General features: G+C 39.2%; 1 protein-coding gene across 2 annotated transcripts in view; it reads left to right on the top strand.

The window, feature by feature from the left end:
* The window catches only part of fip1l1a (FIP1 like 1a (S. cerevisiae)), a 99,668-nt gene that overhangs the window by 13,883 nt on the left and 59,917 nt on the right, over positions 1-25,868 (top strand). For both annotated transcript variants that reach the window (XM_060824210.1, XM_060824200.1), the window contains exons 3-8: positions 2,462-2,522; positions 9,550-9,656; positions 12,880-12,938; positions 18,559-18,669; positions 18,947-19,077; positions 24,211-24,320. In XM_060824210.1, coding sequence (XP_060680193.1) covers positions 2,462-2,522; positions 9,550-9,656; positions 12,880-12,938; positions 18,559-18,669; positions 18,947-19,077; positions 24,211-24,320 — 579 coding nt within the window. The remainder of the gene's footprint in view (positions 1-2,461; positions 2,523-9,549; positions 9,657-12,879; positions 12,939-18,558; positions 18,670-18,946; positions 19,078-24,210; positions 24,321-25,868) is intronic.

Raw genomic sequence — 25,868 nt, 5'->3', positions numbered from 1 at the left:
CCTGGACACTATGGGCAATTTAGCGTGGCCAATCCACCTAACTCGCACATCAGATTAGATTAGATTCCCTACAGTGTGGAAACAGGCCCTTTGGCCCAATAAGTCCACACCGACCCTCCGAAGAGTAACCCACCCTCCTCTGACTAATGCACAGAACAACTATGGACAATTTAGCATAGCCAGTTCACCTGACCTGCACATCTTTGGAATCTGGGAGGAAACTGGAGTATCCAGAGGAAACGTAGACAGAGGGAGAATGTGCAATCTCCACACACAGTCGCCCAAGGCTGGAATCAAACCTGGGAGCCTGGCGCTGTGAGGCAGAAGTACTAACCCCTGAGCCACCCGTGCCGCCCAATCTTTGGACTGTGAGAGGAAACTGGACTACCCAGAGGCAACTCCCGCCAGACACTGGGTGATTGTGCAAACTCCACACAGACAGTTACCGAGGGTGGAATCGAACCCGGGTGTCTAACACTGAGGCTGTGATGCTAACCACTGAGCTACCACACCACCCTACTTGTATTTACACCAATGTTTGCATTTCTCTACATTTCTCAACAATTTCTCTCTCTTTTTAATTTGTCCATTTCGGAAATCTATTTTCTCCTCTGTATGGAAGTGTGAACCAAGACATTGAGTGGCAGCATTGTATTTGACTCAGTTATCGGTGTTGGGTTATGAAATAGCAGTCTAGAACCTCTTAATAGTTTCTCTCCTCACCATCACCTCTTTGGTATGCCAAACATAGCTGAGAGTGGCTAGCCTAGCATAGAGTGGGAATTGAATTGGGGGCTTACTAGCTTGTTTGTTTTATTTCTATATTCCACTAGGCATTAGGTTATCAAGGGAGTGCATTGCAGCAACCTACTTTGAAATATCACCTGCTTTAAAAGGCAAGATCTATCTGTTGTGGGGAGTTGGGATTCAAAAGCTGGCACCTGCTCTTTCCTTGAATAACAAAACAAAGACAGACCAGAATTTGTGTGTTATTGTGTCCTTGGGGATGGTCTGAGGTGTTCTATGTTAGTGAATTATTTCAAAATGCACTAGCTGTTCTCATGCGCAAAAACAATATAACCTGATCCCAAAAGGCAGCAAATAAAATAAATAAAAACAAAGTACTGGAAAACACCATCAGTTTGGCAGTACCTGTGCAGAGAGAAGTAGGGTTAAGGTTTGGAGTCCAATATGATACTTATTCGGTAAGCCTGGATAAAGAACCAGTTCATCTTTTTCTACTCTCATCGTTCAAAGGAGAAACATTGGTCAAGGTACCTCTTCAAATAATGATATAGGATCTTCTCTGTCTGCCTGAATAGGTGGTGAGAGCTTTTGCTTAATGACCTGATCTTGTGATTGGCAACAAAGCCAAGGGTCTCACTGCTGACCTTGAAGAAAACTGTCCACAAGGATCTAGCAATCCCTCTGATGAGAATTACCCCTTTCCTGACAACAGTTTAAATCTAGTATCCAGTCAAAGGGATGCCTTGGCGTGCAGCAGGAATCATGTCAAGAAGCAGGTATGCTACCATCGACTCAAGGTTTTTATACATTGCAAGGAAGTTACAAGTATTTAAAGTCTTATACTGCAAATTAAAATTTCAGAACATGAAATAAATGAAGAAAGAAGCTAAAATAAACAGGCTTGTTTAAAGACAAATTGAACTGTCTGATTTTTTAACACCAGGAAGAAATTTGACTCTCAATGAATATATGATGTTTGCTTTTCAGGACTGGTCAGGGTATTTAGGGAGGTAATTATGCAGTTGGTGTGCCATTAAAAACTAACTTACTCCTCATTCATGGATTGTAACTTTATGAAAGTATTTCACAGTGAGACTAATTCTGTAAAACTGGAGGTTATTGCCAATTGGTGATTATGGGTTGTTTCCATCTGTTGATTCCTCTAACGGTGCACCCTATGAAAGTTTCATTTTCTCTACAGAAATTTGGGCATTTGCAGAAGCCTAGAAATTACTGTCAAAGTGGCTGTTAGTTTCAGTAGAGTAATAATGAATACTGATATTTTACTGTGGTTGTGACAGTGAAACTCTCGACTGTTTCCTCTTAAAGAAACGTCATCTTCTACAAAACAGCTCTCAATTAGCCTTGATAGCTCGTGTATTAACATTACAATGTCTAGGTTACACAATTTTCTGACTCGTGAGTGATAGATGAGCAGGTGCACTCATTTATGGCATATGTTCCTTCAAAAATCAAAGTATACCTTTTGAAAAGCAAGAATTTTGACACACTCAGTTCAGAAATATTTTGCCAATTTTTAATCTTTGTTTTATCAAAAGTGTTATTTTCTGAATGAAAATTATCGATCTGATCTATGTTCATGGTTGTAAAATGGTGTCCATTTCTTTTTACTTTAGTGCTTTGTCGAGTTTGAAAGGCTCTGCTCTTTCACTTGAAACATATCTTAAAATATTAATAATTTATCTCTCTTTAGTGTCGATGCACCTGCTCCAGACTCGATGGAAGAAACTCGGGGGAATGGAGTGATGAGAGCGGTGAGTGCAGTTGACTTGGGAATATCAAAATAGATGATATAATTGGGCTCAAGGAAATATTGGTGTTGAAGAAATGAGAAGCACCAGTTGTTGATCTGTTTAAAGCAACTGTTTTTTCAGCTATCAGCTGACTGCTGTGAGGAATATAACACTTGGATGGGAATTTCTTTGGGTTTTGTACCTTACTTCATTCCTGTCTGTATGATATGTCATGTTTTCTAGACTTTTTTTGCTGTATTTACATTGCTGTATATTCTGGTTAGGATAAGTTGTATGGCAAGTGTAAGGAAAGGACATTCTGCCCTGGAAATACAGAATCAGAAACAAAGAACTAGTTTTCTTAAGGTAACCCATCAATGTATGATAGTATAACTTTTTAGTTTTATTGTTTATTGTGTAGAATCAAGGTTTTAGAATTCAATAAATTTATTCTGCAAATGTTTACATGAAATAGGATGGAATCACAAAACAGCTTCAATATAGTTGGACGTATGTGCGGTCTATTCTGTCTTTGCTGGCTGTCCAAATGAGCAATTTAATCCGATGTTATTCTTCATGTTTTCCCTTGGAGACCTACACATTTAACCTTTTCAAGTAATAATATAAGCCCTTCTTGAGTGCTTCAGTTGAACCTCCCTTGATCACAGTCAGTTGGTGAGCGCTAGAAACCCCAGTAGCATGAGTATTCATTTTATGTTGATTACTGTCTTTGCTAGGAGTGCCATTCAATTTAGCATTACTACTGTGGGTGGGACTTTGTAAAAACCTTTTATGATCAGGACTTTGCAGATTGTAGGGAAGTAATTCCAAAGTCCCAGTTGCATTGCCTGCAGTTTTTCCTTATTGTTAATATTATTCTATTAATAACAATTAATTTTATTAATAGAAGCCTGTTGAACTTTTGCCTGGTTTAAAATCATGAGTAAGCTCAATCTCTTTATTTGAAATACAAAAGCTTTTCTTTCTTTTTATAATCAGCTTTTGAAAATAATAGTGGCATGGCGCAAGGTTGTAGTGTCAGTTGCAATTTGACAAGGGACAAGATATGTTAATTTTAACAACTTCCTGGCAATCTCCATCTCACTCGCTCTTCATCTTATTCTCTCCAGTATTTATTGATCATCCATTGAGAAGGAGCTACTTTATTGGACTGCTGCAGTCTTTAGGATTTTCAAATTTTGCCTCACCATACCCATTCCTATCTTTAAAATCTCCTCCACCCTATAATCCTCTGAGACAGCTGCACTCCACTAATGTTGACCTCTTGTATATTCCTGGTTTGAATCACCCCATCACTGGTGAATATTCCTTCATCTGTCAATGTCTTAATCTCTGGAATTCCCTCCTTAAACCCCTCTTGTTTTTGACAATACACCTTAAAACTGCCTGCTTTGACCAAATCTTTGTTGCAATAAGCAACTAATTATGTTGCTTATTGCTATACTTTTCTTTTCATATTGTCTCCTGTCTAATGCCATGGATTGTTTTATTACATTAATGGTGCTATATAGATACAAATTGTCTCTGCTAATTTGTAGAAAAAGAACCTGTCAGAGGCATACTTTTTAGATTTCTAAAAGGCTTCAGACATTATTGATTTCTCTTTACTGCTTAAATTTCATGATTTATGATGTTTCTGATGAATCTGACAAATTGCTCTCATACGCAATCACAAAAACAGACGTTGCTGGAAAAGCCCAGCAGGTATGGCAGCATTTGTGGAGAGAAATCAGAGTTAATGTTTCGGGTCAGTCCAACTTGGCTATGCTGACCAGATATTCTAAATTAATCTGGTCCTATTTGCCACATATTCATCTCAACCCTTCCTATTCTAAACCCATTGAGATGCCTTTTAAATGTTGTAATTGTACCACCCTCTACCACTTCCTCTGGCAGCTTAGTCCATACACACACTACCCTTTACGTGAAAAAGCTGCCCTCTTTTAAATCTTTCCCCTCTCACCTTAAACCTATGCCCTCTAGGTTTGGACTTCCCACCCCAGGGAACATATTTATTTACCCTATCCATACCTCTCATGATTTTATAAACCTCATCCCTCAGCCTCTGATACCTCGGAAAATAGCCGCAGCCTATTCAGCCCCTCCCTTTCAGCTCAAACCCTCCCAACCCTGCCAACATCCTTTTGTAAATCTTTTCCGAACCCTTTCAAGCGGCCAGAATTGCTCACAGTATTCTAAAAATGGCCTAACCAACATCCTGTGCAGCCTATCTATTTGAAGGCTATGGTAGGATGACCAGAGATTTTCTTAAAAAAAACTTTTAGATTTACCTTCGAGCATGTGACTTCACCAACACAACCAACCTCAACCTTGGTAACATTGTCCACCTGAACCGCTGCTCAGATCATCTGCTGAATTTCTCATTCATGCCTTTATCATGCGTAGAGTCGACCATTCCATGCTCTTGTTGCGAGATTTCTGCCTTGCAACCTTTGTAAATTTAACGAAATTCAAATCTCTGCTACATGTTTTAGCCTTTACAGATCCTGTTTGCCCATCACCCCTTTCCTCTCTTTACATTGCTTTTTGGCTTAGCAATGCCTAGAATTCAACATTCTTCTTTTTATTTTAATTTTCTTCTTTTTGTTTGGCCCATCTCTCCCTAAGTCTGTCACTTCCTCCAGAATCCTGCATTGGCTTCTCTGGTTTTAATTCCTTGACCTCAGGTCCGTGCCTCAGCTACTTAAGTTGTGGAATTCCTTCCATTTATTTCTTCACATTTTTTTTTCATTTTTTGACATGCTCCTTAACATTTCATGTTCTAACCCAAGAGGAAGCGATAGCTCAGTGATATTCTTGCTAAACTAAAAATCCAGAAACTCAGTGAATGTTCTGGGAATCTGAGTTTGAATGCACTGTGGCAGATGGTCGAATTTGAATGCAACAAAATGTCTGGAATTAGGAATCTAATGACAGCTATGAAACCATTGCAATTGTCAGAGAAACCATTGCAATCCCGGTCAGAGAAAGAAATCTGCCATCCTCACCTGTCTGGCTGACAACAGTGTGTGGTTCACTTTCAACTGCCCTCTGAAATGGCCCAGCAAACCATTTATTCAAGGGCAGCTGATGGATGGACAATAAATGCCAGCAAGTTGTATCTATGACTCGAGAGAATTTTTAAAAAAACTTTTGGCCGTTATGCTACCTTTTAAATTTGGGAAGCATCTTGTGGCTTTTCCATTTGAAAGACACTTATTATTTTGTAAGTTGATGCGACTGTGTTTCTGTTTGTTGACCAGCTATTATCCTAGCTTCTTTAAACAAGTTGTGAATAATTCATTTATGTTTGACACTCTCATTGAGTTAACTTGAGATGTCTGAAACTCATTTAGGTAAAATTCCTATATGCAGTGAGAGGAGATATTTATTCTATTAGTTTGGGATGTATTTAGTCCCAGGTTCTTAAAGTTGAAAAGCAATATTATGCTCCCAGTTGATAGAACATGATATAAAATAGTTTGATTTCTTGTGCTTTGTTTTAAAATATACAACAGGATTAAGTTTATGTCTAGTGTTCCGTGTTGCTGAGGTAGTTATTCTCATTAGGGAGACATAGAATTGGCTAACAGGTGAAGACCCTGCCCCAGTGAAGTTATTTCTTTGTAGCTATAAAAGTTTGGATATTTTGTGGGGGGGGGGGGAGCGGTTAAAAGTTAACTGTTCAGTGATTTGCATAAAATTGCTACATAAACAGAAAATTCTGCAGAAACTCTGCCAGTCTGGCATTTGTAGATAGAGAAACAGGTTGACATTTCTTGACCAAACATTATCCTTCAATTTTTATTTCAGATTTTTAACTTGTAATTTGCATTTATTTGCATAAAATAGTTGTCCGGTTTGGGCAGTGGTGCTGAAACTTTTTAATTCGATAAACAGTTCCACAGCATATCTACGTTTTTTCAGCTGAGTTGACTCCTGCTCATAAGAGTCACATTTAGTTGCATTTACTATGGCTACAGACTTACTAGAGAGGTTTGCAACATAGTGCACAAAGCTAAAGGCTCAACTGTTTTAATGTTTTCAACCCACCAAAAACAAGTTGTCATTGACTGCGAATATTCAAAATCTGTTGAACTCCTACTATTTCTACCTATTTGCAACCCTAAATCTGTTCCACAGAATTTTGCGGATGACATTTCATATTTCTGACAATATTTTTAGAAATCCTGTTTTTTATTAAATAATTGAATATATATGTAAAGGATCAGAGAGAAGGAGAATAAATTGAAATTTCCTGGGTTATTGGGAATCCTAAGCTTTCAGATCTGCACAGAGCTGTTTGATCTAGGGAGGAATTTATAAGAAGGCCACTAGCAAATCTTGCTCCACCTAACAAGTATCGGTTCTGTTGTTTTGTTTCATGTGTGCCAGTGTTGACAATTTTATCTCCCAGAGGTATTTTATCTGAAATGGCAACAGTGCAGCAGAAGCATGATCAGAGACCTTCTGATACCCCAGTCAACCAAAACACGTAAAGAAAGTCTCTCTAAAGTTTAACTTCATTAGGTGGGCCATCCATAGGCTCTATGTACTGTTTTTAAACATTTTCTTTGAATCTGAGATCCTTGAGCAGCAGCTACTTCCTGAAGCAGAAGTCAAAATCAATCTCCATGCATATGACCTTGGAATAATTGTGTAATCTGGTTCTGTAACTGATGGTGCTTGTGGAAACATTTCCAGTGAATCCCCTGCCATGGTCTCTTGCCAAAGGCCTAGTTTTGACCTGAAACCTTTGATGTTTACATGGACAGGATCATCTTGTTCTTCCCCATCATTTTAGTATTTACCTCTTTCAGGTGGCTGAAAACATCTGCGAGATATGCCAGCTTAGACAGGCAGTAGTCATTAGATATTAACTCTTTTTGTAAGTCATTTGTGCATAGAATTTTTTTTTAATCAATCAGATCTCTTTGGAGCTTGTAAATGTAGGAGATCATCTTCCCCCTGCAAGAACCATTGCATCTCGTGAGTTAGAGCAAACTCTGGTGTTCAGCTCCTCTCTTTGCACACGCGATAATGAACAAAGGTAATTTCAATGACCATGATTTCATGGATTGAATATTGTTTAAGGTTTTCATTACCTTTGCAAAAAGTTTCAAGACATACTGAGGGCAGTCCTTTTGACATACCACACTGGTTGAAAACGGCTGAGTTAGGGAGCTCTTAGTCCTATCTTCATTCTTCAGTAATGTACCAGTCGACCTGTTGAATGACTGTAGTTACAAAGTTAACATTTTGACTGATGTTTTGAAATTGAAAATAGAACAAAGAAAATTTACAGCCCAGGAGCAGGCCCTTTGGCCCTCCAAGCCTGTGCTGATCTGAATCCACTATATAAACCTATTGCCCAATTCCTAAGGATCTGTATCCCTCTGTTTCCCACCTACTCATGCATCTGTGCAGGAGCACCTTAAATTAATCTAACGTGCCTACCTCTACTACCTCTGCTGGCAGTGTGTTCCAAGCACCTACCACCTTCTGTGTAAAGTACTTTCAGTGTGTATATCCCTTAAACTTTTCTCCTCTCACCTTGAACATGTGACCTCTCGTTATTGAATCCCTCACCCTGGGAAAAAGTTTATCTCTCTCCACCCTGTCTATGTCCTTCATGATTTTGTAGACGTCAATCAAGTCCACCTCAATCTCCTTTTTTCTAATGAAAACAATCCTAACCTACTCAACCTCTGTTCATAGCTAGCACCTTCCATAACAGGCAACATCCTCGTAAACCTTCTCTGCACGATCTCCAAACGTCCCCATTCATTTGGTAACGTGGCGATCAGAAATGTACACGGTATTCTAAATGTGGCTGAACCAAAGTCTTGTACAATTTTAACATGACCTGCCAGCTCTTATACTCTACACCCCGTATGCCGCCTTGACCACTCTTTCCACCTGTGCAGCCACCTTCATGGTACAATGGACCTGCAGTCCCAGATCTCTCTGCTCATCAACTTTTCCCAAGGCTCTTCCATTTACTGTATAGTTTGCTGTAGAATTAGATTTCCCAAAATGCATCACCTCAGATTTGACTGGATTGAACTCCGTCTGCCACTTCTCTGCCCAAAGTCTCTAGTTTATCTATATTCTCCTGTATTCTTAGACAGTCTCCTATGCTTTCTGCTATTTCACCAATCTTTGTGTCATCTGCAAACTTACTGATCAGACCACCAATGCCCTCTTCCAGATCATTTTATGTATATTATAAACAAAAGTGGTCCCAGCACTGATCTCTGTGGAACATCACTGGTCACCTTTCTCCATTTTGAGAAACTCGCTTCAACTACTACTCTCTGTCTCCGGTTGTTCAACCAGTTCTTTATCCACCTAGGTAGAACACCCTGCACATCATGTGACTTCACTTTCTCCATTAGTTAACCATGGGGAACCTGATCAAACACCTCACTAAAGTCCATGTATACGACATCTACAGCCCTTCATCTATCAACTTGGTCACTTCCTCAAGGAACTCTATGAAGTTGGTAGGGCATAATCTCCCCCACACAAAATCATGCTGCCTATTACTGATAAGCCCATTCTTTTCCAACTATAGATAGATAGATAGATAGATTTTATCCCTTAGTACCTTCTACAGCAACTTTCCCACCACTGACATCAGGCTCACTGGTCTATAGTTACCCAGAATATCCCTACTACCCTTTTTGTACAGGGAGTGCAACTTGAGCAACCCTCCAGTCATCCAGCACTCTACCTGTGTTTAAGGATGCTACAAAGATATCTGTCAGGGTCCGAGCTATTTCTTCTCTCGCTTCCCTCAGCAACCTGGGATAGATCCGAATCGGTCCTAGGGATTTGTCCACTTTAATATCCTTCAGCCCATGCAGCACGCCTTCCTTCCATAAGTAAGTAGAACCTTTAGCTTTAACAATGGATATGTTTTTCTATTGCCTGCTTATGTTTGCAGTAGGAGAAGGGAAGTTTGGTAATGCTATGCTTGACATTGAGTATGGTTTTGTAAGCAATTCCAATCTTTGTGTTTTAGAATCCTGCAGCTGAAGGGGAGGATGAAAGTGACAGTGATAGTGATGACGATGATGATGATGTTCAAGTAACCATTGGCGATATTAAAACTGGAGCACCACAGTATACGTAGGTTCCTATGTTTATTCATTTCAGTGTAAATATTTTACAGTCTTTGTACCTTGGGATGAGTAAATCTGCTCTTGATTACTTTATAGGATTTGTTCTATTTACAATTCTGAGCAGGAACCACAAGAGCAGTTTTAAAAGAAATCATGTTTATTTCACTCAATCTAACCCTTTAGAATTCTCATTTCAGTTTATAGTGGTGACCAGGACATTTATCTTAAGATGTGTGGCATTGATAAATCCTCATTTATTGCCCTTTTCTAAATTCCTCTGAGAGGTCAGTGGCTTTGAACCCTTCTTTTGAAATCAAGATGGTATTGGACCCAATTGCATCAAGAAACCCTTGAGAAACTGGAATCAGAGGAACACCCTCTGTTGGTTGGAGTCATAGTTGGCAGAAAGAAACGGTAATGTTTGTTAGAGGTCAGTCATCTGTTAGCTCCAGGATATCTCTGCTGGGGTTACTCAGGGTGGTGTCCTTGACCCAACCATCGCCCGGTGCTTCATCAATGACCTTCCCTCCATCATAAGGTCAGAAGTGGGGATGTTCGCTGATGATTGTACAATTTTCAGTTCCATTCGTGACTCTTCAGGCTGAAGTTTTGTGTCCCTATGCAGCAAAGCATGGACAACATTTGGGCTTTGATTTAATACCATAAGAAATAGGAACAGAATAGGCCCTTGTGCCTGCTCTTTCATTCATTAGAAGCAGAGCTGATCTGACACACTTTGCATCTACATTCCTGCTCCTTCCCCCTAATTCCTGATTCCTCTCCTGATGAAGAATCTCTGTACCTCAGCCGTAAATGTGTCAGGTCTCTGCCCCACAGCTCTTTGTGGCAAGACATTCTAAAGACTGTTCTGAGAGAAGAAATTCCTCCTCATTTCAGTCTAAAATTGGCACCCTCTGATTCTGAGACAATGCTGTGTAGTTCTAGAATCTCCCATCGGGGAAACATCACCTCCCGTTCTTCTGAAGAATGATGATTGAAATTCAATCAGCCGAGTTCCATGTTAATGTACTATCCAAGATAGGTAATGACTGTTCACAACAAAAGAATCTAATCATTGTTCACTTGACATTCACTGGTATTACTATCCATTATTGAATCCTCACAGTCAATATGTTGTGGGTTATAATTGACCAGAAACTGACCTGGAACAACAATCTTAAAACTGGTTATAGCAGCAAGGCAGAGATTGGGAAATCAAGCGATAAGTTGCCTCCTAACTCACTAAAGCCTTTCCACCATCTGCTAGGTACGACTTTGGAGAATGATGGAATGCTTCCCACTTACTAGGATCAGTGCAGCACCAATGATACTGAAGAAGCTTAGGACTAACCCAGACAAAGCAACCTGCTCGATTGGCAGTCCATTCAATGTTCAATCCTTTGACACCAATGCACAGTGATTGCCATGTGCATAACATTAATAAGATGCATTGTAGTAACTCACTAACCTTATTTGTCAGTATGCCCTAAACCAATAATTTCTACTGTCTAGAAGGATAAGCTGAGCAGATGCATGGGAAATTATTACTTGAAATTTTTCCTCCAAGCCACATTTTCCTGACTTGGAGTTATATTGCTGTTCCTTCTCTGTGGGTGGGCCAAAATCTTTGAATTCCATTCAAAGAACATTGTGAATGTTCTGACACCCCAAGGACTGCAGAGTTTCAGGAAGACTAAGGAAATATATACAGGCAATCCCTTTGTTGGGTTTGATTTGTCAGCAAGAATGGACACCATGCAGGGCATTTTTAAGTACAGGATATGTTCATATGTTGGATTTTAAATTTTACCCCTGTAGGAGATCGAGTTTGAGAGTGTGAGTTTTTGTAAGTCGAGGGCTCCCTATACTGGGATTGGAAGCATCCAGAAAAGGTTCACTAGGAAGATCCTTGGTATGTAATTTGGCTTGTACTCAATGGAGCTTAGAAGAATGAGAGGAGATCTTTATTGAAACTTAAAAAGCTTGGGGAGCTTGACAAGGTAGGTGCAACAAGGTTGTCTCCCATTGCTGGAGAGCCTAGGACCAGAAGGTATTATCTCCGAATAAGTGGTAACCTATTTAAGACGGAAATGAGTAATCTTTCCTCACTTTGGTGAGCTGCTGAATTTCTAATTCTAACAGTGTATCAGGGCTCCATGTTGAGTTCATTGCTCGGACACCTATTTCAGAAAGGTGTTCTCTCCTGGCTCATGATGAGCATTTACACCTACACAACGATTAATGACTCTTTCATCATAAACTTGATGTGAACCTTAGAGCTAAAAGATAAGATAAAAGATCAGGAAATGTGCTAGTTGCCATGGTGCTCATAAGAGGTGCAGTGAAACCTCAGTGAAACTCCAAGATGTTGATAATGAACTTGGTAAGGGAAGTTCAAGGATAACTGATTTGCTTTGCTCTTATTTAACATGTTGAGTGAGAAATTTGCAACAGTACATTTCATAAGAATACCCATTCTAGAAGAAAACCAACAGTTATACTGTATGAAGTAACATCCTGATTCATTGGCAAGTGGACCATCATAGGTTCATATGGAGAGAGAATGTACCATTAATGCTAATTGACAGTTACAGCCAGGCTTTGTTTAAATTTCAAACCAGGCAGGTTGACTCTGGTCAGGACACTTGGTCATGAAATAGTGAGTGGTTGTCACCTCTTGTTGAGTTGAATAAATGTGGATTTTTGTCTTGCATTTTAAGATTAAAACCTTCAACAAAATGGATCTTCACTTCAGCAATACCCAAATCAAAATAGTGGTCAAATCATGTTCTTGGGCCACCTTTCAAATTCCATTTTAAAACCAGTGGTAATGTTTCAGGCCTGATTTGAATTTTAGGCTCGTGTCCAGATGGAACTGAGAAAATCTTTTCCCTTCACTTTGTAAGCCAAAGTTCTGACTCAATGTGACCTATTCTACAAATAAATACTTATTGATATGCAGCAAGGCCATCACAGCTGGTGTTTACTTGGAAGCATGCTCAGGAAAGCTGCAAATAATTGTGGTTCCTTTGTGTGTCGCTTTCATTAAAAACTTTATATTGAAATTCATAAACAGGAACTTTAATGCTTATTTATATGAATAATTAATGCAATGTAAAATCTGAAATTGAATATTTGCTAAACTAAACAAAAATTTTGAATCAAATTCAAGTAAAGAATATTAAGCGAGCAAGTGAAGTCCTAATTGAAATATATTTTCTGCCCAATAGATATGGAGTAACACCTGTAAATCTCAATATAAAGTCCTCAGGAAGACTTTATGGGTCAGGTAAGAAACATTGTCTACTTTTTTGTGCCTGAGTTACTCTAACTTGCAGCCAAGTGAAAGAGTAACAGCATAAACTGTCAGCTAAGCAGTTATTAAGAGTGGCTTGGCAAAGATCCTTATTCTTTCCTGTCCTCTTTCCACCCAGTGGAGAAGTACATAACCTCAGTTGGTCATTTTTTAGAATTGTGGTTGCTTCTTGAAAATCAACACTATATTCCACATTTGAATTCTGGATTTTTGGGATTTAAGTTGATTTACTTTAATGTTGAACTTGTAAATCCTGATGTAAATAAGTTGATTTCGCTAACATTACAGTGTGGCATTTGAAAACGAACAACTTGTGTTGTCCCGTGAGCATAATGACAAAGTATTTAGGGATGCTGAGGTCAAATTAGTCATAAAAAGAAACAAGCCAGTGAGGCCATTAATATATCAGAGTATTTTGAACAAACAAAATTGTTACCTAAGTTATAAGGACAGAAAAACTTCTCCTTGCTGTGAGTTTATTTTAACTGTATATTTTTCATTACCTGGTTCACAGTTTCCATTTGGGCCCCTACACAGCATGTAGTTCTCGACTATCTTTGTTGTAATTTGCTTGATAGAGATTCAAGTGAGTTGATACTAAATGCCAGTTTGGCACTAGGCTAATTTTGTGCAGTATTCTGGTACTGCAGGAATACCCTGTGGGTATCCCCATTTCAAACAGACATCCTATTTTGGACACTGTAGAGGAGGATAGCCTGTCAGAGGAGTATAGCACTGATGGTCAAGTTTCTGGTACCGTGACTGGCTCTACTGTAATGAGGGCTATGTCACCTTCCAAGTGATCAATTATAATAGGGAACTCTCTAGTCTGGGGCACAGACAGATGTTGGGGCAGCTGTCAGTGAAATATCAGGATTTTGTGTTGCCTCCCTGGGTGTCTGAGTCAAGGATGTCTCTTGAGAGGATGCAGAATATTCTGGAAGGGGAGATCAGCAGGAGGTCATTGCACACATTGGTACCACTGGCATAGGCAGGGAAAGGCAAAAGGTTCTGCAGAGAAAATATAGAAAACAAGGCAAGAGGTTAAAAAGTAGGACCTTGAGGGTAGTAACATCTGGGCCAGTACTGGTGCCACGTGATATCAAGAGTGGGAATAGGAGAACAGAGTGGATGAATTCGTGACTGAGGAATTGGTGCAGTGGGCATGGATTCACATTTTTTGACCATTCGGATCTCTTCAGGGATAGAAGCGACCTGAATAAGAGGGATGGATTCGACCTGAATTGGATCAGGACCAGTGTCCTCAATGGGAAATTTGCGAGAGCTAGTCAGGAGTTTTTAAACTAGTTAAGTGGTGGGGGGCTGGGTTGCGGAAGGGGAGGTGGGGGGGACCCCAAGTGATAGCAATTGTGGCATGGTTTGGAATATGTGACTGGGATGTCATAGCTATTACAGTAACGTGGCTCAGGGAAGGTCAGGACAGGCAGTTAAACATTCCAGGGTACAGATGCCAAAGGAAGGATAGAAAGGGAGGCAAGAGAGGAGGGCCAGTAGCGATTTTGATTAGGGAGAACATTATGACTATACTTGGGAGGATATTTCTAGGGGATCGTCCAGTGAAGTTAAATGAATGAAACTTGAAAATAAGGGAGAGATGATCACCTTTCTTGGGATTGTATTATATGCTCCCTTCATTAGTCAGCGGGAAGTTTTGGAAACAAGATGTAAGGAGATCTCCAATATCTATCTATAAGGAAAATAGGGTCGTAATGAAAGGGGATGTTAACTTTCTAAACATAAACTGGGACTGTCATAGTGTTACAGGCTTGGGTGGAGATGAATTGAAGTGTGAACGAGAAAACTTTCTTCTTCAGCTTGTAGGTGTACTTACCTGAGGAAGAACAATACTTGACCTTCTGTTGGGCAAGTGACTGAAGTATCAGTGGGGGAGAACTTCGGGGTTTATGATCATAATTATTTTAAGACTAATAGAATTATGGATAAGGGTAGAACTGACCAAAAAGTTAAAGTTCTAAATTGGAGTAAGGCCAATTTTCATGTTATTAGATAAGAACTTTCAAAAGTTGGTTGGGGAGGTTATTCACAGGCAAAAGGATGGTTGGGAATTGGGGGACCTTTTAAAAATGAGAGTTCAGAGCCATTATGTTCTAGTTAATGTGGAGGGTAAGGCTGGTAGGTGTAGTGAATGCTGGATGACTAGAGAAACTGAGGTTCTGCTCAGAAAAAGAGAGGCAAAAAGCAGCTATAAGCTGCTAGGATCGAGTGAATAGCTAGAGGAGTATAAGGGCAGTAGGAGTGTACTTGAGATGGAAATCAGGAAGGCACAAGGGGGCCAAAAGATAGCTTCGTCAAATAGAATTAACAAAAATCCAAAGAGATTTTATAAATGCCTTAAGCGCAAAAGAGTGACTGGAGAGAGACTAGGGCTCCTTAAAGGTCAATGCGGCTTTCTCTGTGTGGAAGTCCAGGAGTTGGGTGAGATACTAAACAAATATTTTGCATTAATGTTTACTGCAGAAAATGACATGGGATCTTTTGGAACTAAATTGGGAAAAAGACATCAAATTACACAAGAGGAGGTACTGGCAGTCTTATAACAGATAAAGGTAGATAAATCCCTGGGAAGTGATCAGGTGTTTCCCAGAACTTTGTTGGAAGCTAGGGAAGAGATTGCTGGGTCCCTGGCTGAGATACTTTTATCATTAATAGACATATGTGAGGTGCCAGAAAACTATAGGTTTGCTAATGTGGTCCCATTATTTAAGGAAGGCTGTAAGGAAAAGCCAGGGAACTATAGACCGGTGAACCTTAGATCAGTGGTGGGTAAGTTGTTGGAGGGATTCTGAAGGACAGGATTTACATGCATTTGGAAAGGTAAGGACTAATGATGAGTTGTCAGCATGGATTTGTGCATGGGAAGTGGCATCTCACTAACTTGAATGAGTTTTTTTTTGAAGAGGTGGCAAAGAAGATTGAAGGTAGAGTGGGAAATGTGGCCTAGATGGACTTCAGCAAAGTGTTTGATTAGATTCTGATTGGAAGACTGATCAGTAAGGTTCAATCACATGGGCTCCAGGGGGAGCTAGCCAATTAAATACAAAAATGGCTTCAAGGTAAGAGTCAGAGGTTGGTGCTAGAGGGTTAACTTTTGGACTGGAATCCTTTGACCAGTAGTGTGCCACAGAATTGGTGCTGGGTTCACTTCTTTTTGTCATGTATGTAAACTATTTGGATCTGAATATAGGAGACATGGTTAGTAAGTTTGCAGAAGACACCAAAATAATTGGTGACAGTGAAGAAGGTTATCTCAGTTGTGGGATCAAGTTGAAATAATGTCGGAAAATTGATGACTGGCGAAAATAGCTTCTTTATTCAGCGACTGCAGTAGCACAAGTTCAAGGTGGCAATACAATCCCAAAATACGGTTCTTACAGTAGCCTCTTTATACCCAGTTCTTACATATATTAAAGTTCCGTCACTATGGTGTTACATTGTTTTATCTATAGTCACAAAGGTTTGAGGAAACAGGAGATGGCCTAAACACGCTCAATGTTAGCTGTTACTCCTCCTGATAGGATTAATGAAGAGTTCTGTCTGGTCCGCTTGCGTAATTAAGAGGTGTCAGTCCCTTTGTCCAAGTTAGTAAAAATATGAGGCCTATATACTGTAAATAAGTTAGAAATTGTACATGTAGTTAATAAAAGAATAAAGTATATCAAACTGACTAGTGCAGCTGGGTTGTGAGATTTGTTTACTATTTGCTGGTGTGAGTTTAATTCATTCATGCAGTTCCATGGAAGCGCTGTTTTGTTAGTTAAGGTTAAAAATCTTAACACCAGATTATAGTTCAACAGGTTTATTTGGAAGCAGTCGCTTTCGAGGCACTGCCTCTTCATCAGAACAATCATCTGATGAAGAGGCAGTGCCTTGAAAACTACTGCTTCCAAATAAACCTGTTGAACTATAACCTGGTGTTGTGTGATTTTTTTTTAACTGTCCAGCACCGGCACCTCCAAATAATTGTTAGTTAAGGGGATAGTGGCCCTGTTAAAAGATTTTCAACAAGTTTGTACTAATCGGGGAAACTGTACGGTGTTCTGTAATCCTATTTAGGTCAGAGAGGCAGTTGGCTGATTAAGATTGTAATGTCTTGTGGAGACTTGATGGACATGGTATTGTTTATAATATTGACACCTATTTAGACATCGCTTTTGATGTTGTAATAGGCCTGATCAAGGTTTAAGATGAATGGGTTGAAAGGGATACTTTAATTTTAATTTTAGTCAATGTTGTAATAATAAAATATACTACAAAACACAGTTTTATGAATGAAACTGTGTTATAGTAAACAACTAGTTGGTAAAGAGTTTTGAATGAATGGGAACCTGGTGTTAATGAACATAGTGAGCTGTTGAATGAGTTAGTAAAAATAACCTATAACACACTATCTCCCAAGTACAATAGGATCTTGATCAGCCAATGGGCTGAAGAGTGACAGATGGAATTTAATTTAGATTAAAATGAGGAGTTGCATTTTGGTAAGGCAAACCAGGGCAGGACTCATACACTTAATGGAAATGCCCTGGGGAATGTGGTCGAACATAGAGAACTAGGATGCAGGTGCATAATTCCTTGAAAGGGGAGTTGCAGGTGGACAGGGTGGAGAAGAGGCATATGACACACTTGCCTTCATATGTCAGAACATGGATTAAATGAGTTGGGATGTCACTTTAAGGCTGTACAGGACAGTTATGAGGCCACTTTTAGCATACTGTGTTCAATCATGGTTGCCCTTCATAGGAAAGTTGTTAAACCTGAGAGTGTGCAAAGTAGATTTCCAGGGATGTTGCCAGGACTGGAAGGTTCAAGCTATAAGGAGAGGCTGAATAGGCTGGGACTTTTTTTTTCCCCCTGGAATATCAGAAGCTGAGGGCTAACTTTATAGAGGTTCATACAATCATGAGCCAGGATAGGGTAAATAGCTAAGGTCTTTTTCATAGGGTGGTGGAATCCAAAACTAGAGGGCATAGGTTTAAAGTAAGGGGAGAAGATTTACAAAGGACCCGAGGGGTAACTTTTTCACGCAGAGGGTGGTGCGTGTGTGCAATGAGCTGCCAGAGGAAGTTGTTGAGGTGGGTACAGTTACAACATTTGCAAGGCACCTGCATGGATATATGAATAGGAAGAGTTTAGAGGGATATGGGCCACATGCTGGCAAATGAGACTGAGTCAAATAGGGATGTGTGATCAGCATGGATGAGTTGGACCAAAGAGTCTGTTTCCATACTATAACTCTAGTGCTTTGGAATGTTTTTGTTTTTTTATCAATTGCCGAGAGTTGAAAGCTATGAAGTATTTATTTTATGACATTTTTAAGCTATTTGAGTGAACAACATCCAAATCACTTGATGGTTTGTGAGTAAATAAAGTACTTCCTTTTTGAATTTTTTTTTTAAATTTGATTTTTCTCTGCATTCTTTAGACTGGAAAAAAACTGCAACTGATTTAGAATTCAATAACAGATGGGAAAAATGGTCTCATTATTGAAATGTTTTTCATTTTCAACTTTGTTAACGTTACTTATGTCAAGGTTTAAAATGTTATTTCCTAGGGACAAAAGCTGGAAAGGGTGTTGACCTTGATGCCCCTGGTGACATCAATGGAATGCCAGCTTTGGAAATAGACTTGGATTCTTTTGAAGATAAGCCTTGGAGGAAACCAGGTATGGAATTGTTATTGCCAAGTGATTCTCTCGTCAGCCTAATATTTAAATAAATGTATTAAAACCTGATGCCTTTGTTCTCAAAGTATTGATGCTATTATTATTGTTTCAAATTAGTAAGAATTTGGAAATTTGTTATTAAATTGTTAACATACAGAAAGTATTGTTTATGTTCATTTAGTTCAAAATTTGTGCATATGAAAGAAAATAGTTGACAATAAGTAATTATTGTAATTATAGTGCTATTTGCTCATGCAGTGTTTTCCCTCTGTTTAAGGTGCTGATCTTTCTGATTACTTCAATTATGGGTTCAATGAGGAGACTTGGAAAGCTTATTGTGAGAAACAGAAGCGACTGAGAATGGGTCTTGAACCCCTTCCTCTTGCCTCAACTACAAACAGAATTACAGTTAGTATTCACTGAGATTACAATTCTGAAGTGTGAGTGAAAAATGTGCATGACAAACAGTTAAAATACTGTTCACCACACATTAAAAAAATCGTTCTGTCATCCTCATCCCAACACTGCCCCACAGCCCTTCACTGCCTCCCCCACAGGGCATATGTGTTTGGTCTGTTTTTGTGATGGGGTTAAATAATTAATTGGGTCCTTTCAAAACCATGATTTTAAACCATGATGTGTCAGAGAGCAGAGCACTAAATGCCCCCTAAAGTCTTACAGGAAGTTTGTTTATATTGTGGGGTTTATGTCAAGAAAGGGGAAAAAAAACAATCCAAGAGCTGGGTTGAGCAAGTTGTTTTGTTTTATAAGATTTTAATTAAAAGCTTTTGAATTCAGTTATCAAAACACCTGACTGAAGTTCGAAGAATAGTTTCTCCTAGAAAAGGGAGTTTGTTCGGAGCACTTCAGGGAATAGATTACCTCTGTGTCAGGGTTTCACCTTTGTTATTCAAAGCTGAGAAAGTCAAACAGGTGAGAGTCAAAGAAAAAGACTTTTCAGCTCACCTGACTGGAACTGAAAAGTCAACCGACAGATTTGATGGGGAAGGAAAATTCACCTGTTTTTATTCTAGAGTGCAGGAGAAATCCAACACTCTTGACTGCATCTGTGAAGAGAGAAACACAATTATCATTTCCAGTTCAATAAGACACTGCTTCAGGAGCAAATTATTGCAGATGCTGGAATCTGTACTGAAAACAAAAAAATGCTGGAGGTCACAGCAGGTCAAGCAACATCCATAAAGAGTCATCTAGACTCAACATAGCTTGCTGTCTCTCCATGGATGCTGCCTGACCCGCTGTGATCTGCAGCATTTTTTGTTTTCAAGACATTGCTTCAGAGCTGAAAGAAGCTAGTAAATGCTGTTCTTATCCTTTTGATAAGGTGGAAGAGGAGGGAATGGAATAGATGACATGATGGAAGCATTGCATTGGAAGGTGGCATCATTGGAAGAGATGCAACGATGAAACTGGGAGAATGGAACTCTTGCAGGAAATAGGAGTGAGGAAATGTAGTCGAGGTGACGGTGAGAGTCAGTGGGTTTGTAATGGATATCGATGGACGGTCTGTTCCCTGAAATGGATATTGAAAAGTCAGGAAGGGAAGGGCAGGGTCGAAGAGGGACCAGTTAAAGGCAAGAGGAGGATAGATGTTGGAAACAAAACTGATTTAATTTTCCAACTTAGGAGGAGAGCAGGGAGTTGCACCAATGACATCATCATCTATTAGAGAAGGAAGGGAGGGAGCCCAGAGTAGAATCGGGACAAAGAATGTTTCACATACCCTACAAAGAGACCAGTCTAAAGGGACCTGTGCACATTCACCACGAACAGACAGTAACTAGAGCCAGAAAAGTGGGAAGGTGGCACCAAAGCAAAATATCGAAAGAATCACCCATGTAAAGGGGGAAAGAGACTGAAGCAGAGAGAAAATTAGAATTTGTGTGTTTGTTGGCCTGACATCCATTGTCAGAAAAATGTTATAATCTATTAAGAGAATCATAACAGGTCAGATGAAACTCATAATATGAATTGACAGAGTCAGCACCTATATTTATTAAAGGGAAATCATTTGACAAAGCTGTTAGCTTTTTTTTGGATGTAGTTAATGTGGGTAGGACCTTGATTTTCAAAGAGTATTTGACTTTTTGAAAACGTATGATGAGTTTATTATACAAAATTAGGGATCTTGGGAATATGCGTAACACTAGTATGGATTGAGGATTGATTATTGGACTGGAATAACAATCTTTTTGGGATTGGCTAACCAGCTAGTTGAGTAATTTCGTGATCTATTTATAATCATCTACTTACAATTTTTACATTCAGTGTCCTCACTGAAGTGACTGATAAAGATCCAATTTTGTAAAGATACAAAATTGCACTTCACCTAATCTATAAGGAAGATGGACTGGAAAAAAAACTTGTCAGGTTAAGTGAGTGGGCAAAAATGTCAAATGAAATGTAATGTGAGAAAATGTGAAGTTACCTATCTGATCAGACAGATTGTGAAGCAGGGTATATTTTAAGGCTTACATAGTCACAGAGCCTGGAAACAGATCCCGACCAAGATTTCCAAACTGAAGTAGTTGCACTTGCCTGCGTTTGGTCCATATCCCTCTAAACCTTTTCCTATTCATGCACCTGTCCAAATGTCTTCTCAATATTGTAATTGAACCTGCATTTACCACTTCCTTTGGCAATTCATTCCATATCAAAACCATCCTCTATGTGGAAAAAGTTGCTCCTCTTTTGAAATCTTTCTTCTATCACCTTAAAAATATGCCTCCTAGTTTTGAACTTCCCCTCCCTCGTGAAAAGACCTTTGCTATTCACCTTATCTAAGCCCCTCATGATTTTATAAACCTCTATAAGGTTTGCATCATAGCTCAGTAGTTAGCACTGCTGCCTCACTGCGCCAGGTTCGATTCCAGCCTTGGTGACAGTGCAAACTCTACACAGACGTTCTTCCCATGTCTGTGCGCATTTCCTCTGGGTGCTTTGGCTTCCTCTACAGTCCAAAGGTGTGCAGGTGAGGTGGATTGGCCACAGGAAATGCAGAGTTACAGGGATAATGTAGGGGGAATGTGGGTCTGGCTGGGATGCTTTTTGGAGAGTCAGTATGAACTTGATGGGACAAATGGCATGCACCCACACTGTAGGGGTTCTATGATTCTATAAAGGTCAACCCTCCACCTCCTACACTCCAGTGAAAAAGGTCCGAGCCTATCCAGCTTTTCCTTATGACTCAAACCTTCCAGTCCTGGCAACTTTGATAAATCTTTCCTTCCTATCACAAGGTGATCAGTACTGAACACAGTACTCCAAAAGTGACCTCACCAGTGTCCTGTACAGCCTGAGCATAACCTCCAGACTCCTCGACTCAGTGGTCTGAGCAATGATGGCAAGCATGCTAAACATCTTGACTAGCCTGTCTGTCTGTGACACAACCTATAAAAAATTATATACCAGAACCTCGAGGTCTGTTCGACAACACTACCCAAGGCCCAATCTACCCTTTTTTGTTTTACCAAAATGCAATACCTAGCATTTATCTAAATTAAGTTCCATCTGTTATTCCTCAGTCCATTGGCCCAATTGATCAAGATCCATTTGTAACCTTGGAGAGACTTCTTCACCGTCGATTATACCACCAGTTTTGGTGTCATCTGGAAACTTAATAACAGTGCCTCCTAAATTCTTATCCAAGTTTTTTATTTGAATTACAAACAAAGGTGGAGTCAGCACCAATTCTTACAGAACACCATTAGTTACTGGTCTCCAGTCCAAAAAATAACTTTCTATAACCATTATAACCATCACATCCACCATGCTAAATTGCCCGTAGTGTTAGATGCATTAGTCAGGGGATAAATATAGGGTATGGGAATGGGTCTGGGTGGGTTACTCTGGGTCGGTGTGGATTTGTTGGGCAAAGGGGCCTGTTTCCATTTTGTAGGGAATCTAATCTAATCTGTCTCCTACTATCAAGCTCATTTTGTATCAAATTGGCAATCTCTCCCTGAATTCCATATAATCTAACTTTCCAAACCAATCATGCAGAACCTTGTCAAAGGCTTTACTAAAGTCCATGTAGACGATGTCTGCTGTTTTGCCCTTATCTATCTTAGTGGTTATGTCCTCTTTAAAAAAAAACTCAGACAAATTTGTGAAACACGATTTCCCACACACGATTCCCCATGCTGACTATCCCTGAAGAGGTGAGAGACTGCAGATGTAATATTTAACAAGAGTTTGGATCACCTGATATACAAATCACAAACAAATAGTATTTTAGTCTTCATTGCAAAGGAGGTGGAATATAAAGGTAACAAAATCTTGCTGCAAATTTTATACAGCCATATCCCATGATGCGGTATGTATGCAGGTTTAGTCTCCTTCTTGACGATGGCATACAGTGAAGACTCATTTGCCTGATTCCTAGCATGAATATTTATATTTTTCTGGGACAGTTTGAATAGACGAGGCTTATATGCATTGGACTTTAGGAGAATGAATAATTATCTCTTTGAAAGATATAACACTTTTTCAGAGACTTGACACAATAGATACTGGGAGGATGCTTCCTTGACTGAATCTAGAATGAGAGGTCATAATTTCAGACTTGTAAATCATCCAGTTAGGATGGAGATGACAAGAAATGTCTTCATTCGAATGGTTGCTGATCTTCAGGATTCTCAAATTGTGGGTGCTCAGTTATTGAGTATATTCAAAACTGAGATAATAGATGTTTGGATACTAAGGGAGTAGAAGTTGAGGGGAACAGTGCAGGAAGACCTAACTGAGGCAGAAGATGATCCATGATCTTTAATAGTAGTGTTGGCTCAAGGGGAAGAATGGCTTATTTCTCCAATTTGTAATTTGTGGGACTCCTGCCAGTGGAATTTTTTTTATACAATCATATCTATGATTTTGTTCTTGTGTGTCAGAGCACTATATAAAATCACGCAATAAAAATAGCACTTCGTGTTGGTGAGGCAATCGCATTATAGACAACACGTGTTTTAAAAGTTCATGCTTTAGAAACAGCATCCCCTATTTGTCAATCATGTTACAGCCAATTTGCGTTGATGAAATGCACGTTATAGCAGAACAACCTGTATGTCTATTTGCTCAGTGTCTCTCCATGATCAATACCACTTTGCTATGTTCAATGCCCAGAATTGAATGCACTTATTTGGATGAGTTTTGATAATGACAATAAATGAAGCATCAATTCCTCCCTTTATTTTGTATATTAAAAGTTCAAGATCAATATTTAATTAGCTTTGTTTATACTTGTGTTTGTGCAAACGTTTTGAGATTGGTTCATATGGGTATTGAAGTTCTTTTGCTTCTCTAAAGCTGATGTGTTTCTTGCCTATGAAATACTTTGCTTACCTTTCTCAGATTTAGAAATTATGGTCTCAGAGTTGCCATAATGAACTTTATCTGCCAAACATTTCACGTTTTATTCTGCATATGTCTCTTTTTTAAATAACTTTCTCCATCTTGCTTGATATGGATGTTGAGGACTGTTCTTTACAATGTCAATAATGGTGCAAATTTTAAATTTTTCAGGTACAGCAGGGCAGAACTGGAAATCCTGAGAAAGAACCAGAGGTGCCACCCCCTAAGATGGATTTCCCTTCTCCACCAAATCGTTTCCGGGCAGGACCTCCACCCAACAGGTTAGAATTTAAGCAAAGGCAGATCTAGTAGAAGTTTCACTTTTCCATTTCGCAGTTATTGTCAATATGTAAAGGATAACCAATATAAAACTTTAGGACAATGACTCCTTGGAATGTGTTTCAAAATTTGGATTGGGTCTGGAGAAAACATTTTGAACTGCAGGCTCTTAAGCTGACATATTTGTGGTTAAGAATGAGCCCTACTGTTTTTGAGGTGGTGAATTTCAACTGTTAGATACATCCTTAGAATTATAGAATCCCTACAGTGTGGCAGACCATTTGGCCCGTCAAGGTCACACCAATCCTCCAACGAGCATCCCACCCTGTCCCCTGAAACCCTGCATTTCCCAAGACTATTGCACCTAGCCTGGACACTATGGGTAATTTAGGGTAACCAGTCCACCTAACCTACACGTGTTTCGACTGTGGGAGGAAACCGGATTACCCCAAGGAAACTCTCTCAGACAATAGAAGAATGTGCAAACTCCAGACAGAATCATGGGATCAACCCCAAGACCCTGGTGCTGTGAGGTAGCAGTGCCAACTAGTGAGCCACCATGCTGCCCCAGTTGGAAAGCAAGTGGCTTGGGATGTTCGATGCAGTTGAGAAGTGAACCTGGATGTTACAAAAGGTAAAGTCTAACGGAGCAGAACAAAGATAGACAAATTAGGTTAGTGGAATATAGTTGACTTAGGTGTATGTTTCCCTGTTGATGCATCAAAATCCTTGGCTTCTTTCTTTCACAACACTTTTTCAATATTGCAGTGACATCTGAGGTCCAATATTTGGGGCTACTTAACTCACCATTTGGAGTATAGGCTTCCTACACCACATCCGGCAAAACAATTGTTCCTGAATTTTTAAAATTAATTACTGTAGATTTCTTTCAACCATTTCTTGCTGAACGATTGCTTTTATTCATCTTTTGAATTGGTGATCTTTTCTATTAGAAAATGTTAGTGTAATTCATGGGTATGCTTCACTCAACATAAAGTTTAATTTATAATGTAAATGCAAATTTCAATGTTGCTGAAAGAAAGTAAGTTTCTCTAAAACGTGACTAATCTGTCTGAGTATTTCTATTTCCTTCCCCTCTTTATACCTCTTATCTAGGAGTTTTTGTTGTTATTGTGTAACAGTTTATTGAATTGGAGAGTCAGTGCATCGTATTTGTTGTTTGATGCTTGTGTAGCACCTTGAGATGTTTTACCATATTAACATCACTATCATTGCAAGTTATTGCACTAACAGTGATCAGGAAATTAGTGATCATAAAATAATTTTGAAAAGGTAATTAATATCTGCAATAAATGTTAGTGATACCATTGCAAAAGGCAATTTCAGTAGTTTGTAGAAAGTTGGATTACTTCTGGTGAAACAAAGGATAATTCCTTTTTTATGGAAAACGAACTGGATTTGGCATAAAAAGAACAGATTTGGTAAATGCAATATTTATTATGTTTGGAAATGCATTCTTTCTTCTTTCATGTTTTGATTGAATGAACTTTACTGATAAAAATATTTAGTGTAGCTTATCTTTTAATAAC

Source organism: Hemiscyllium ocellatum, chromosome 1 (assembly GCF_020745735.1).
Source record: "Hemiscyllium ocellatum isolate sHemOce1 chromosome 1, sHemOce1.pat.X.cur, whole genome shotgun sequence".
Classification (NCBI taxonomy): Eukaryota; Metazoa; Chordata; class Chondrichthyes; order Orectolobiformes; family Hemiscylliidae; genus Hemiscyllium; species Hemiscyllium ocellatum.
Note: the sequence above shows the minus strand (reverse complement) of the source record. Positions and strands in the feature narration are given on the sequence as shown.